The sequence below is a fragment of the Galleria mellonella genome, unplaced genomic scaffold (assembly GCF_026898425.1).
Source record: "Galleria mellonella isolate WM207_F2 unplaced genomic scaffold, CSIRO_AGI_GalMel_v1 utg28, whole genome shotgun sequence".
NCBI classification, from domain to species: Eukaryota; Metazoa; Arthropoda; class Insecta; order Lepidoptera; family Pyralidae; genus Galleria; species Galleria mellonella.
In genome coordinates, this window is record NW_026442064.1 from 727,541 (window position 1) to 743,218 (window position 15,678).

At 33.6% G+C, this 15,678-nt stretch overlaps 3 protein-coding genes across 4 annotated transcripts; 2 read left to right on the top strand and 1 right to left on the bottom strand.

Annotated features, from left to right (window-relative positions):
* Positions 1-555: 555 nt before the first annotated feature.
* Positions 556-4,978, bottom strand: LOC113519134 (selenoprotein K-like). 2 transcript variants are annotated; one of them, XM_026904189.3, is made up of 4 exons: positions 4,782-4,978; positions 4,060-4,135; positions 2,693-2,770; positions 556-999 (listed from the first exon to the last, which is right to left on the bottom strand). In XM_026904189.3, exons 1-4 carry the CDS (start codon positions 4,798-4,800, stop codon positions 903-905), a joined length of 270 nt encoding a protein of 89 aa, XP_026759990.1. In that variant the 5' UTR covers positions 4,801-4,978; the 3' UTR covers positions 556-902. The 2 variants fall into 2 exon arrangements, with proteins under 2 accessions (XP_026759990.1, XP_031767336.1); XM_031911476.2 differs by lacking the exon at positions 4,782-4,978 and adding an exon at positions 4,618-4,749.
* A 166-nt stretch (positions 4,979-5,144) lies between these two features.
* Positions 5,145-8,102, top strand: LOC113519135 (rhythmically expressed gene 2 protein-like). The gene has a single exon (XM_026904190.3). It carries the CDS (start codon positions 5,379-5,381, stop codon positions 6,108-6,110), a length of 732 nt encoding a protein of 243 aa, XP_026759991.2. The 5' UTR covers positions 5,145-5,378; the 3' UTR covers positions 6,111-8,102.
* Positions 8,103-13,228: 5,126 nt separating this feature from the next.
* On the top strand, positions 13,229-14,810 carry LOC113517857 (ribosome maturation protein SBDS-like). Its single transcript, XM_031911574.2, has one exon. It carries the CDS (start codon positions 13,301-13,303, stop codon positions 14,051-14,053), a length of 753 nt encoding a protein of 250 aa, XP_031767434.1. The 5' UTR covers positions 13,229-13,300; the 3' UTR covers positions 14,054-14,810.
* Positions 14,811-15,678: the final 868 nt, after the last annotated feature.

Consider the following 15,678-nt stretch of genomic DNA (forward strand, 5'->3'; position numbering starts at 1 on the left):
TGAAGGAGCAATATAATATTTTCATTTATGCGAACACGTCATTTTATAGTAGAGTACAATGAAACATTGTAAATAAAATTCCTTTTTCTACGTCCATTATACGCCTGTAAGCTCATCCTGACTCTTTGATCTAACTCATTAGCTCCCTATATTTCTTTAATAACATCAAACTATAACTATCACGAATACCAAAATCCTTCGTTTGTTGCAGTATAGGAACTTCCACACTACACGAAACTGTAGTTATCTTTCTGTTAATGTCTAGCTAAACTTAAGACAGATGTCATTCCATATTTAAATAAATTGTTGCTTTTTCACGGTCTTCGTGGGCCACCGATTTTCTGAAGATTAGGCTGTATGGCTCAGTAGCTTTGCCTTTCCCTGAGTGGGATAAATTAAACTACTACTACATATTGCTTTTGCAATGGACAATTTAAAATCTTATGTTTTTCTAAATGTCTTCATAATAAATATTATGGACTCGTAAAAACATAAAGTTCCTGAATACTATCACTGAAATATGGATATGAGATAGAAATAAAACCAAACACAAACTTCACATTGGTGCCTTGTTCTATTTCATCGACTTTTTTTCACTATTATGGAAAATATGAAATCATTTATACATATTTAATAATTAAACAGTTATTAAATCATATAAGTTTTATTATACAAAAAGTAAATAATATATTTTAAGCCAGATTCACAATATAATATCACTCACGGTTCGTTCTCGGTTGGATTGTGTCTTATAAAATATTATTACATGAGAGAGATTGCATTCGTTCTATTTATCAGTTCAGTACTATTCCATCTCGAAGTTTCGACTCCCAGACCGAGAATGAACCGTTATAGTGTGAATCTACCCTTATAGGGTGTATGGAATGTATATATTTGAGTATTTAGCCGCCGCAGCCACACCCTCCCATCGGCGGAGGCGACGGCCCCGATCCCGACGGTCCAAATCCGCCAAATTTCCGACTTGGAGGCTTAGGTGGACTGAAAATGAAATTAAAAATTGTGTTAAGCCCATTTACACTGTCTAGGTGTATTAAAGTTTTATAAATAAAATATATTAATACTTAAAATTTCGCTGCATCATTTAATCATTACTGGCTTATACATCATCACAGCCTTTAACTGTCCACTGCTGAACATAAACCTCCCCTTTGGGAGATTTTGCCAGTTATTGGCAACTTTGGCAAAAGAGAGACTTTGTATAAAAGTCGATTGCTTGGGTACCTCTGTCCCATTCGTGTCTCAACCGTGAAGCAGTTGTGTTTGCATGGCTGTGTTTCAGTTTGAAGGGTGGGATATGGCGTGATTTTACTGGGTACTAAGGAATAACACCTGAGTCCTCAGAAGTGGCAACGCATGGGAGGTGTCATGGGCGAAACAGTATACTCTGTTATGTGCACGGTACTGCTCATGTCTATAGGCGACGGTTACCACTTTCCATCAGGTGGGCCGTCAGCTTGTTTGCCATCCTAAGTTGTATAAAAAAAACTCATTTTATGGGAAAGCTTATATTCAGCAGAGGATAGTTAACGGCTGAAATAATAAATATAAACAGACAAATGGCTAAAGAGTAGTAAAAATAGTTATAAATCCTTTAAAATGTAATGTTTTTCATTTACACAAGAATCATGTCCATTATATGAAATAGGATGCTGATAACACAGTTTTACATGATACTAATCTATTTATAAAATTAATGCGCGTAAATCTGGAACAATATTTGTTTTAAATATTGTTAGATGCGGCATAAATAACAACTACGGTTGATGCAGTTATAGTTTAATCTTCTATATTTTCTAAATCTTACAAATCTAGTATAATAAGAACGTAATACAATAGGTAACAGTGTTTCCCTCAAGGAATCACGTAGCAGTGTCGTTTCGACCGCGCAAATAGAATTATTAAAAATACGTAGCCGTGCCGGTATGTCGCTTGGACTTGTATTGGTATGAACAAATATTGACAATAAAATGAGAGAGTATTTAGTCAGTTGGTAAATATGGCCTGAACTTAGTAAATTATAATTTACAATGGAAGAAAGAACATAGAAGGGATATGGGCAAGTGTCACAGAATTAACACCAATGAAGTTTTATATATAGATAAATTTAAAAAGCCATCGTACGGCTCACCACCGACAAGGAGTTCACCCTCATACGCTATAGCCTAAATGGTGCTTACAATGTGGTTTCAGAGATGTTTTCTCCCATAAACACTCAAGTTGTGGAAAGAGCTCCGTGCCGAGATTTTCCCAAGAGACTACAGCATAGGATTCTTCAAAAGGGAGGTAAAGAGGTTTCTTCAGGGTCGGCAACGCGCGTGTAATACCCCCAGTATTGCAGGCGAAGGAGGGAAAGCGATTATTAGTAATGAGGTCAAATAGCCCCATTGCTAGCAATATACACTCTCAGATCGACCTCCACGCGTTTCCCCTGGAAACCATCATGCTTAATTCTAGTCGAATTCATCATGGTGGGCCAACTAACCTGCATTCATTCTCACCTATCATCTTCCACTAGTGCCCCACCAGTGTATACCGTTAGCGTAGGTGGGGTTACTATTTCATTATCACCCATTAAAAAAAAATATTACAAGCGTTCATAGACTATGGTATATCATTAGGTCGACCATATGCTTGTTTGCCACCTCAGTGGTATAAAAAAAACATAACTTACCCACTGCCAGGTGGTCGGAAATCTGTCACATACTTGTCACCATGTTTACTGAAGTTTGGATTAATTAGAGTCTGGAACCTGAAATTAAAAATGATGATTATGATATTAGCCATTAACTGTTTACTGCTGAACAGAAGCCTCCCCCTTGAAGGGGTTTCGCCAGTAGTTGCCACGCTTGGCAGGTGAGTTAGCAACTGCAGTTAGGCTGGTAATGTTATTTAAAGGTTACTGCTGCCCATGCTTGACTATTAAGTCTTCTTAGTTGCCTCTTACAACACCCATAGGAAAGATTCTACACCAAGACAACACAACCAAAATGGGGGGAAAAGGGATTGTTAGTAATGGAGACTGAGAATACCATTGCTAACAATATACCCAACCAGGTCGACCTCTTCGCGGTTCCCCCTTGAAACTATCATGATTAATTCCTGATGAATTCATCATGATGGGCTAACTGGCCTGTTTTCATCCTCATCGATCATGCTTCACTGGTGTCCCGCCAGCGTATCCCATTAGCGCAGGCGGGGTCACCACTCCATTTTCATCCAATACAAAAAACACAACCAAAATACGAAATAGGTAATTTATATGTACTACAAGGAAATTTTAGGTAAAAAAAAACAATATCCAGAGTTTTTGCAATTTACTACAACAATTTTGTCAGTATCACAAAAAAACAAGTTAGTATCACAACAAATAAACAATACAAAATATCAGACAAAGAATGAACAAAGCTTTGGTTCAATTTAAAGGGTGGGATACAGCAATGAAATTCCAGAGTATAGCAGCATACACCTTAGTCCTGGGATGAGTAATGCATGAAGGGTAATCACAGGTGACACAGTATACTCTGTTATGTTCATAGCTTTCTTTTTTATACAACTTAGAATGGCAACAAGCTGACGGCCCACCTGATGGAAAGTGGTAACCGTCACCTATAGACATGAGCAGTACCATGGACATAACAGAGTATACTGTTACGCCCATGATACCCCCCATGAGTCCTGAGGACTCAGGTGTTATTCCTCTGTACCCACTAAATTCACGCTATATCCCACCCTTCAAACTGAAACACAGCCATGCAAACATAACTGCTTCACGGTTGAAACACGAATAGGACAGAGGTACCCAAGCAATCGACTTTTGTACAAAGTCTCCCTCTGGTAATATACAACTAAATGCAACAATTACCACTATCCACCTGATGTAAACTATCAACTCAACTTACACCACAGAATACACAATGATGCCCTTGGAAATTAATATACCTTATTATGAATGATTATGTGTTAATACATAATTTTATTGCTATTAAATCAGTTAAGGTCCAAAACATTACGTTATTAATTAATATTTTTATTACTTACAGCAGATAAAAGAAATTTAGGATGCCCCAGAACCATCCAAAAAAGCTGAACGAGTTCTGCTGCACTACAGTTCCATCTGAAATTGTACCATAAACAATAATTTTAATTTATATGTTTTCATAATGCAAAATATAAAAGCTTGTTTAACAATTTTAAATTGTTTCTTCTCATAGTTCTATTTGTAACATTGTATTCAAAAGAATTTCAAAAAACTTAAATAATATTTTATATTAATAATGTGAAATACATAAAGGAATTAATAAATACAAGGTCTAAGCATAGAATATGGATAATGAATGCTTAAATGATAATCATAATAGTATCAAGAAACTAGCTGAATTATATTGTTTTATAAAATAATATAGTCTTAAAACTTGAAGTAGTAGAAGGCCATTTATAATACTTCAAAAATTATATTGAAAATCTAGTAACTAATAGAAATTATTTTAATAAAAATATAGATAATATCAGGATTTACTGTAAAATCGAATAAGAAAAAAACGAAAACAGAAGGGTCGATGGGTAAGAATGGAATTGTATATTAAACATAAAACTGACCCATACTCAAACACTGCAATCAAGACAAGGTGTCGATTTAAACAATTAGTAATCATGGAAGTATTGCAATTTTGAAATGATCTCATGTTATCTAATTGTTGTGAAATATAAACTGACGTGGCCTAAAACTAAACTAATGGTTTAAAGGAAAATAAAGAACGAACCTCCTTTCACGTACACCATTCTAGAAACTCGTTTCAAGGACAGGAAAGTATAATGTTTCTTGTGTTCTTAGTTATATCTGATACTTTAGCTGTAGTGTTATGGGAAAATAAAAACAAAACTAAGATTTGAACAAATAATAGAAACACTGATCTATATTCTAGCTCGAAGAATACCCACACAATATAGAGACTTAATAATATGGTATACTCTGTGCATTGCACAGATTAAATAATTTCTTTTACCTTGACTGACACAGAGTATTATCAAATTAATTGCCTTTTAAAACGATTTTTTATTACAACTTACTTTTTTTATTTTTATATATGGTAAGACTGACTAAACATCAAAGGAATCAAAACAAGATAAACGACAGAATGGATCTAATACAACGTCTAACAAGTGATTTCAAAATATTATGTCATGCTTTATTATTTCGAATTTCGTTCAAGCGTTCCGTGAAATTTCACCTGATCTAATCAGACAACAAGTAAAGTACAGGTATATTACTAGATATGTATTAATAGAAATCAATTTTAAAAAGGAATAAACTCCATAATGAAATAACTAAATAATCGCAAAAAGTCTATCAACTCACAATGGGATTACAACATATAAAATTGATTACATTCGATGTAACTAATACTTTGTTAAAATTCCGGGTACCGCCTTGGCAATATTATGCCGCTGTAGCTCGGAAATATGGATATAAGGGCACAGACGAAGAGGTTGATGATAGATTATCACATAACTACAATATCCTATTGTCAAAATATCCTAATTTCGGTAAGTGTACTATATCCTGGGAGGAATGGTGGCGACAAGTTGTGAAGAGAACTTTCGATGGTCATCTTCCAGTGAGTTCGGATGTAAACAGCGTTGCCACTGAACTAATAGAAGATTATAAAACTGCAAAATGTTGGAGTGCTGCTGAGGGAAGCGATATATTGCTAGACAGCATTCAAAAAAGGGGAATTACCGTTGGCATAATATCTAATTTTGACCCTCGCCTGTATGATGTACTTGGGAGTATTGGGATAATTAATAAGTTTGATTTTATTGTAACATGTTATGAATTTGGCTTTAGTAAGCCTGATGCAAAGATATTTAGACATGCCCTGGAAAGGTGTAAGCAAAGTGTGAAGCCATCAGAAGCCCTTCATATTGGAGATGATGTGAAGACGGACTACGAAGGAGCGAGATTAGCTGGGTGGCACGCAGTGCTCATATCAGATGATATTAAAACTGAGAAACCACCAGCACCAAACCATGTGTTCGATAGCTTAACTAGTTTATATTTAGCTTTAGAAAAACAAACACTTGTGTTATAATAGTGTAAGTTATAATAACATTATATCATTGTTTGCACCTAACCTTACTTAAGTACTAGTATAGTGTCTTAATTTTATCTGGCATAAGTAATAATAAGTCCATCTCATATTGAAAAATCTCACATAATGTTATTATTTTCTTACTAAATTGGTATTACATAGTTATATCTTAACTGCTGAAAATAACACTATTCAAGTACCCAGTTTCTTATTTGTTTAATCCTCTTAATAATTCTAAAAATACTCCAACGCCAGTATTTAAATATAGTTTTGAACTGTTCATATTTTTATTTTATATAAAAAAAAAACTAACAGAAACATTTTGCACAGTTCTATAGAGTACTAATGACCATTCAAAACAAAATCAAATCATATGTATTCGCTTGCTACATGGTACAATAAGAAGTTACATACATATACAGGCACACAACATGCAGCACCCCGCGGAGGTATGCACATGTTAGAATGGTTTTAAGTCTACATTATATTACAATTGTACAGTCCAAACATTTTCCAAATTACAATATTCTCTATGTAAAATTATCATATAAAATTATGGTTTATATTGTAAGTAATTGTTTAATACATTACATCTTTTATTACATACATTGTTTTGTCATTTAAATATTCAATAACTATAACATGTTATGACTTGCATGACTATTCCATCTTAGATTTTTATAAATAAGCTGTTGTGTGTGTTTTACATGGTAAAAAGAGAGAATAAATTAATAAAAAAAAAAATTAAAAATTATTAACATGTTGACTGTCAATTAACTATGAGATAACTCATAGATTGCCTTTTTTTCTAGGACACCAACTATGGGTTATCTTATCCTGTGTTTACTTGCCATTTTTATGCTACTACAAATAAACTCAAAATATATCAGTGCTAATATTGATAGATGGCTTCTGGGAAAAGAACAAACATCAATGCTAGCTTGATTGAACAGAATTTTTTTTTAAATAACAAACCAAAAATATAATTATAAAAATTCATTAAAATTCAATATATAAAATAATATTTTAATGTTTCTTTGTTTCTTTTTTTATACTTTTTGATGATAACTATGCACTAGAATTAGTGTTTTTACCAGAGAGAGACTTTGTACAAAAGTCGATTGCTTTGGTACCTCTGTCATTCCATTCGTGTTTCAACCGTGAAGCAGTTGTGTTTGCATGGCTGTATTTCGGTTTGAAGGGTGGGATATGGCGTGAATTTACAGGGTACAGAGGAATAACACCTGAGTCCTCAAGAATGGCAACGCATGGGGGGTATCATGGGCAAAACAGTATACTCTGTTATATCCATGGTACTGCTCATGTCTATAGACGACAGTTACCACTTTACATCAGGTGGGCTATCAGCTTGTTTGCCATTCTAAGTGGTATAAAAAAAAAATGTTTTTAATAATATAATAAGATTAAATCAAATTGTCGTTTAAGTTCAGATTATTAAAATTTCTTGTGTCACTCAACATGTTAACTACATAATTATTAAAAAATATTATATAATATTAAAAAAAAAATATTTAATATGTTTATAAATATATTATGTGTGATAAGACAAATCATGTATTTGTTATAGTTTGTTACATCTGAAAGTGTTTTTAATTATTGCATAAATATAAAAAATATGTTACTGTATATACATTTACGTCTGTAATTTTAAATACCATTGACATGGATGGGAAATTCTCAATTAGGATTATATTATTTTTGTGATAAAAATAGCTAATGTAGTAGGATATAAGCATATAATATAATTAAATATTTCATTACACTGAGATCACTGACCGCAGCTTCATTGAAGATATATGTTTGTCAAGTGTCAACTCCTATAAAGTTGATAACATAATGAAATATGTTAATACTCACATACCTCAGATTTGCTTTTATTTTTTATCTTATTTGTCATTAAGACCAAACATTAATTACTTTATGTATTAAATGTATTTAATATGTGTATACAAATAAATGGTTGATTCAATATTCGATAAAATTTAAACAATATTTCAATGCTCTGACCATTTACCAGTGGGAGACTTTGTACAAAAGTCGATTGCTTGGTTACCTCTGTCCCATTCGTGTTTCAACCGTGAAGCAGTTGTGTTTGCATGGTTGTGTTTCGGTTTGAAGGGTGGGATATGGCGTGAATTTACAGGGTACAGAGGAATAACGCCTGAGTCCTCAGGAATGGCAACGCATGGGGGGTATCATGGGTGAAACAGTATACTCTGTTATGTGCATGGTACTGCTCATGTCTATAGGCGACTGTTACATTTTTCCATCAGGTGGGCCGTCAGCTTGTTTGCTATTCTAAATTGTATAAAAAAAAAAACTATTTTGTTATTGCGCTATCGGTATACGCTGGCGGAGCACCAGTGAGGAATGATAGGGTGAGGATCAAAGCAGATCTGTTAGCCCATCGTGATGAATTCCACAAGAAATAACCATGATGGTTTTCTTTAATGGGTGATAATGGAATGGTAACCCCACCCGCACTATCGGTATACACCGGCGGGGCATCAGTAAAGGATGATAGGTGAAGATGAAGCAGGTCAGCTAGCCCATCGTGACGAATTCAACAAGAATTGTTCACGATGGTTTCTAGGGGGAACCATATGGAGGTCGACCTTATAGGTCATATTGCTAGCAATAGGGCTGTCCAACTTCATTGCTGGTATGATAGTTGAAAGGGAATTGTGAATGAATGAATGAGTATACTTTACTTGCATTATACAATATAGGAAATAAGCAAGACAATTTACAAACACAACGATACAATTGTACAAGTACAGTAAGGCGGTCTTAAGTAAGGAAGGAGTCATCCATCAAATCAATGAGTAAAGGCAAATAAATGACAATGGAATCGCGTGGTACGAATGGACATAAGACAACAAGGAAGCAATTAAACCAGTTGGCTCATAGTGGCGAATTCGTTGATAAACATGGGTACCCTTGTAAAGATCGACCTAACAGCATACATAGTATATATTTTTTTCATAAATAACAATGGAATTTCCCCGCACTTAATGTATACACGGAGGGGGAAGGTCACTAACAATGTATGACAAGATAGGTCACTTGCCTTATCGTGACAAATTAACCACGATAGTTTCCAGTCCAACCACGTGAAAGATGACGTGCTAACGCATTCAAACAAACCTCTTTCGCTTCCTCCACATTCATCAGTCTTAATACACGCTGGCCGGTTACGGGTACTTTTAATTTGGCCCTTCTCCAGCACGTCGCCTATTTGGTCAACATACGTCCGTCTAGGGCGGCCCCTACCGACATCTCCATTCATTCTTGCTTAAGAAATCTCTTTCGTAATTCTCCTTTCATCCATCCTCTCCAAATGACCAAACCAACGCAACATTCCTTTTTCGATTTTTGTCACTACATCGTCTTGTGACGTGCTATTTGATATAATTATTGTACCTAATAATATGGCCATGCCCAAAATAGAGAAAGTTGGTCAGTAAACGTGGCGGGTACTAATGAAAGAGCCGTAACTCCACTACAGTCTTAAAATAGGAGTGAATCCGTATATGCTTTTTCGTCATGTCGTGTATCTCACACAATAATGTGCAGTAGTTCTCTATTGTATGTGTTGTAATTTTTTTCACCGCATAATAAAATTTCTGTTTAGCCAAAGGTCGACTGCGAGAGAACGCTATATAGTATTAAGTCCGCCTTTTGTACCAGACATTTTTTTTGTAATATGGTCAATAAAGAATAAATAAATAATCAAAGGGCAGATAGAAAGACGTGCTTATATCTATGTAACCTTTCACATATCAATTTTGTATTTAATTTATGTAATGTATTTAATTAATGATATTATTTAAATGAAAAGTTTGTTTAGTGTACCATATATGTAAATAAATAAATAAATTTTACATATACGATGGTAAGCTGAAAAGTTCCCGGCCTAACACAGAAATGACGGAAAGGGATTGTTAGTGATGAGATTTAACAGCCCCATTGCTAGCAATACACCCCATCAGGTCGACCTCCACACGGTTCCCCCTGGAAACCATAGTGGTTAATTGTTGTTCAATTGGTTACTATGGGCCAACTGACATGCCTTCATCCTCATTTGTCACCCTTCACTGGTGCCCCGCCTGTGTATACCGATAGCGCAGGCAGAGTTACCATTCCATCTTCATCCATTTAAAAAAAAAAAAAACAGAAATGGCGTTCTATACAGTAAAAAAAATATTTTTCTTGCTTAGGTGTATGTGTCATTACTTCGTATGACAAGTTTAAACTTGTTCTTTTAAATAGTTTATTTACATGAATTTTTGCAGTAAATGTCGTGCATATTTTTTTGTTAAAATGGACCTGAATAAAGGCTCTGTTGGCGATGAGAAAACTGCGGGATTTGGGATACAATTTGCTTGGTTATCCCCCCTATTCTCCTGACTTGGTTCCCTCAGAATTCTATCTATTCTCAAACTTGAAGGAATTTGTTTCTGGGAAGCTTTTCACATGTTTTTTTTGTCTACCTTGCAGGATAGAGACGTCATCGGGAGGCAGCACCTTTTTTTTTATGATGGGTGAAAATGGTATGGTAACCCCGCCTGCGCTAACGGTATACGCTTTCGGGGCACCAGTGAGGGATGATACGTGAGAATGAAAAGAAAGGTCAGTTAGCGCATCGTGATGAATACACTTGGAATTCAGCACGATGGTTTCCAGGAGGGACCACGAGGAGGTCGACCTGTTAGGGTATATTGTTAGCAATGGGAGTGGTAATCCGCATTACTAGCAATCCCTTCCCCCCCAGAAATACTGATGTTAGTGAAACGCTGGATCAAGTGTGTTGAAATGAAGGGAGATTATGTAGAAAAATAAAATTACTTTTTTTTAATGAAAATAGCAGTCTTTCATTGTCAGACCGAAAACTTTTCACCTTCCCCTACGAGATCTAGTTATTATAATAATGATCCTAATTTCATACGAATTTAGGTATCCGCCATTAACGTTAACGCGTCTTTTTATTAAAACAATGTTTTGATTTTTTCTGTAATAAAATATTTCATTAGCATGACATTATCCTTGAACGGATGTTGAGCGTCATTAATTTTTAGAAAGCTGCATCACAGAATAACCAAAAAAAAAAGATACTAAGAAACATGTTGGGACAAGAAAACTACTACAAGCAACTGAAGCTTGTGTGTGTTAGAGCTCTCCGCGCTCGTCATTCGCTGCGTAAAAAGTGCGTTTTTGTTTTTAAATGCAATTTCATGAAGTGTAATAATTCTTTTACTTTCTTTGAAAAGAGAATTAAAAGAAGTTAGCTGTCTTTTCAAAGAATTTCACAAAAAAAAAATATTATTATAAGAAACTAGCTATTTTCCGCACCTTTGGGATATAAACATTTATTCAAATTCGCTTTTTAAGCATGTTTGAATAACAAACATATTACTGTGAATATTGTATGATTAAGTAAAAAATAATGCCGTAGCGTGGTCTAGCTGTAATTATTAGTGAATTTTATAAAAAAAAAACGCGTGTTTAGCAATCGATGATTCAAAAAGAAGACTAAAATTGGGTTACGATACAAATACATATTTTTTATTTAATTTTCTTGCGGCAACACTTACACATTTGTCGGCACATTTAGCGATACGTCAAAACAGCTTTCCTTCTGGGTATAATATTTATTTTGTGGGTAGATTGCATTCTACTCTACACATGTAATGATAATGTTAACTAGGGATGCGCGACTTCGTGCAATTTTGTTAGTCGATCAATTAGTAATTAGTAATTACTAATTTCAGTATTCGAAAGATTTTCTAATTAGTTAGATTTTTTTAATTACCAAGTCCATTGTTTCATCCACTACTATTTATTATTAGTCCATTTCATTCCATTCCATTGCGTCACTATGGTGACGGCGAAAAAAAACGCCAACACAGCAATTAATTTCATAATATATTCTAATATTTTACTAATTATTTACTTACTAGCTCTCTTTTTAATTTAAGTTTTTACTAAAACTTTACATATTTTCATTATTACTATCGAAAATTGGTAATTTTTACTAAATTTTAATTGTCAACATTCATACCTTCCAACGATCGGGCCTTTTTTTTTTTTTTGATGGGCTTAAATGGAATGGTAACCTGCGCTAACGGGATACGCTGGCGGGGCACCAGTGAAGGTGATCGATGAGAATGAAACAGGCCAGTTAGCCCATCATGACGAATTCATCAGGAATTAACCATGATAGTTTCCAGAGGGGACCGCGAGGAGGTCGACCTGGTTGGGTATATTGCTAGCAATGGAATTCTCAGTCTACATTACTAACAATTCCTTCCTTAATGATGAAAAGGCACGCCAGTTAGCTCACCATGATGAATACACTGGAATTTAATACGATGGTTCCCAGGGGGACCGCGGAGAGGTTGACCTGACGGGGTGTATTGTTAGCAATGATACCGATAGTCCGTATTACTAACAATGCCTTCCTCCCTATATATACATATACATACATTAGGTATATATAGTACATATATACATTAGGTACAGCCACCCGTGCCATTATAACTTTTACAAAATACTTATTCATAGAATTCATAATTATATTTCTAAATTCTTTTTTTAGTAATATTATAAAATGTAGGTAGACTTCGAGTCTAAATTTACACAGATTTGAATATTGAAACAATCATTACTCGAAATTACATATGGATGATTATATTGAACACTGTTACGTTAATCAATAAACTCTGTACTGGAAAAATTTCGTACTTTTAAAATTTAATACAATATTCTTATTTTAAGTAAAATAAAATTTGGAATTCGTTTGAGGCCATTATCCAGCTGAGACGATTATGACAATGAATAAATAAGTATATATTTTAGAAATATAACGAAGAATCCTTTTATTAAGCATTTCATAATGGCCACAATACCGCGAGTGACGATGCTTACTCAGTATATCGATATCGACTTGTAGATCACATATTCTTGTATAGATTCATGTCAATGCTATCCAATCCCTAGATCGAAGGATTGTGTCAAGTTGTCACCGTTCATATGACAGCGGAACAACGACTACCGGTTCCCGTACAAAATATATCGAACTACCTACATTATTAAATTATAATGAACAACACGTGTAATTAACCTCTCCACCTCTCTGTTATAAAGTAAATTAAACTTAAAATATAAAAATGTCAAAGTTATTGAAACCAACAAATCAAGTACGTTTAACCAACGTTGCAATAGTTCGTTTAAAGAAAGGTGGGAAAAAGTTTGAAATAGCCTGCTACAAACATAAAGTGCTACCATGGCGAAATCAATTGGAACAAGATATTAATGAGGTATTGCAAACGCAAACTATATTTTTACACGTCTCCAAAGGGCAGGCAGCTAAAAAAGAGGATTTGATCAACATATTTAGAACGAACGACTCCACAGAAATATGTAAGGAGATACTGAAAAATGGTGAGCTTCAAATTTCTGATAAGGATAGGCAATCTCAAATAGTATCTCTTACGAAAGATATTGCTACAAGTATTGCTGATAAATGTGTTAACCCTAACACAAAACGACCTTATCCTGTAAGTGTTATAGAGAAAGCTATGAGAGATGTACGCTTTTTTGTTAACGTTAACAAAAGTGTTGTACAACAAACTCTCCATGTTATAGAACTATTGAAAAAGGAAATACGCCTGCAAAGGGCACAAATGAGAGTAAGAATCTTATTAACTGGAAAAGGTGCAAATAAAATTAAAAATAAAATAATACATTTAGTATTGAGTATTGAAGAAGAATATTGGTATTCTGAAACGGCTAATATAATATGTTTAATTGAACCTGGGAATTTTAAAAATTTGGATGCTATGATCCAAACAGAGACAAAAGGGAATGGACAATTTGAGTTGTTAAACTTAATAGAGATGTTAGAAGAAGACATTTTGTAAAATAAATAAGCTGTCATTCACAATATTACATATAAATTTCCTTTGATTTACCTATTCGTTTGAGGCCATTATCCAAATAGTATCCCTTACGAAAGATATTGCTACAAGTATTGCTGATAAATGTGTTAACCCTAACACAAAACGACCTTATCCTGTAAGTGTTATAGAGAAAGCTATGAGAGATGTACGCTTTTTTGTTAACGTTAACAAAAGTGTTGTACAACAAACTCTCCATGTTATAGAACTTTTGAAAAAGGAAGGGAATGGACAATTTGAGTTGTTAAACTTAATAGAGATGTTAGAAGAAGACATTTTGTAAAATAAATAACCTGTCATTCACAATATTACATATAAATTTCCTTTGATTTACCTATAGTGTTTCACATTTTCAAGTGAATATAATTCTCTTACTTTACTATTAAATAAAATTGATATGGTCGCTAAGAAATAGCGGTAGTTCAAGGCTTTTATGCATGACGCTGGAACAAATTGCCGCAACAAAATTACCAACCAATTGTTATTGAAGAAAAGAAGACATACAATGACAATAATACTTGGAACAACTTCGCCTTAGAAGATAGCATTATGAACAAAACATAGAAGTCTTATTTGTGCTTGCTTTGTGTACACAAAGTTTAGTTTTGGAATGCATGAGTGAATATTTGTTTAAAATTAATTTGTGTCAATCAATATTTTTTTTTATACTTTTCAGTATAATATTGAAAACATAATGATTTTGTTTAATATAAATATTAAAAATAAACTGCTTGTTTCATATTGATATCACAGCAAAATCTTTATTCTAAGGAGAGACATAAAGTAAAATTCCAAATATATATAAGTCTATAATACAGTAATTTTGTGAAACTATCAAATTAAAGTATTAGGTTAAGAGAAATGGCACTTCTAATTTGAGCCAATTGTTATATTTTAGTTTGTCTCAACCGAAATTAACTATAAGAAAATCAAATATTTCACAAGTAAATAATACTTAATATTATAATATACAGAGTTAGACATCAATTATTTAAAAAAATGGCATGCAAAAATAAATTTGGATCATCAATTTATAAACAAAATATTTATGTAGGTATTATAATTTTAAGATGATGTTTACATTTTTACCTTGCATTACCCATTCATTTTAAATAGCTATGTTGTTAATATTTGTTGCGAATTAGGAGGTATATTTTTTATGTATTCGATTGCTCTTGAAACTTCTTGGGTTGTCATTATTGATAAAATATTATTTTCTAGAAATTCGGATAAATTTTTAATTTTGTATACCAACTAAATTTCACTTCATTCATTAAAACTTCATGTAGCTGCTACTCATAGGAACAGTTAGGATACCGATACTATTATTTTACTTTAGCGAATAATTAAATGCATTCATACATTGTTTGCATTAACAAATTTAATATTATAAGTTATCACATTAGATAATAAAAAGTTTTTATTAATGGACGAAAAAACCTCATCTACGCTATTAATATACATTGGCAGGGTACCAATGAATGGCAATAGGTGACGATGAAAGCAGGCTAGTTTACCCATCATGATGTATTCAACTATAATGGTTTCCAGCAGAACCAAGTGGAGGTCGACCTGACAATAATTATTTC

Bases quoted from the DNA above. Each gene is read 5' to 3' on its own strand.
- LOC113519134 (XM_026904189.3), bottom strand. The intron at 2,771-4,059 runs GTAAGTAATAAA...TTTTAATTTCAG, and splicing joins CTAAATTTCTTTTATCTGCT to GTTCCAGACTCTAATTAATC. The intron at 1,000-2,692 runs GTAAGTTATGTT...TTTCATTTTCAG, and splicing joins TTCCGACCACCTGGCAGTGG to TCCACCTAAGCCTCCAAGTC.
- LOC113517857 (XM_031911574.2), top strand. From the start codon at position 13,301: ATGTCAAAGTTATTGAAACCAACAAATCAAGTACGTTTAACCAACGTT.
- LOC113519135 (XM_026904190.3), top strand. From the start codon at position 5,379: ATGGGATTACAACATATAAAATTGATTACATTCGATGTAACTAATACT.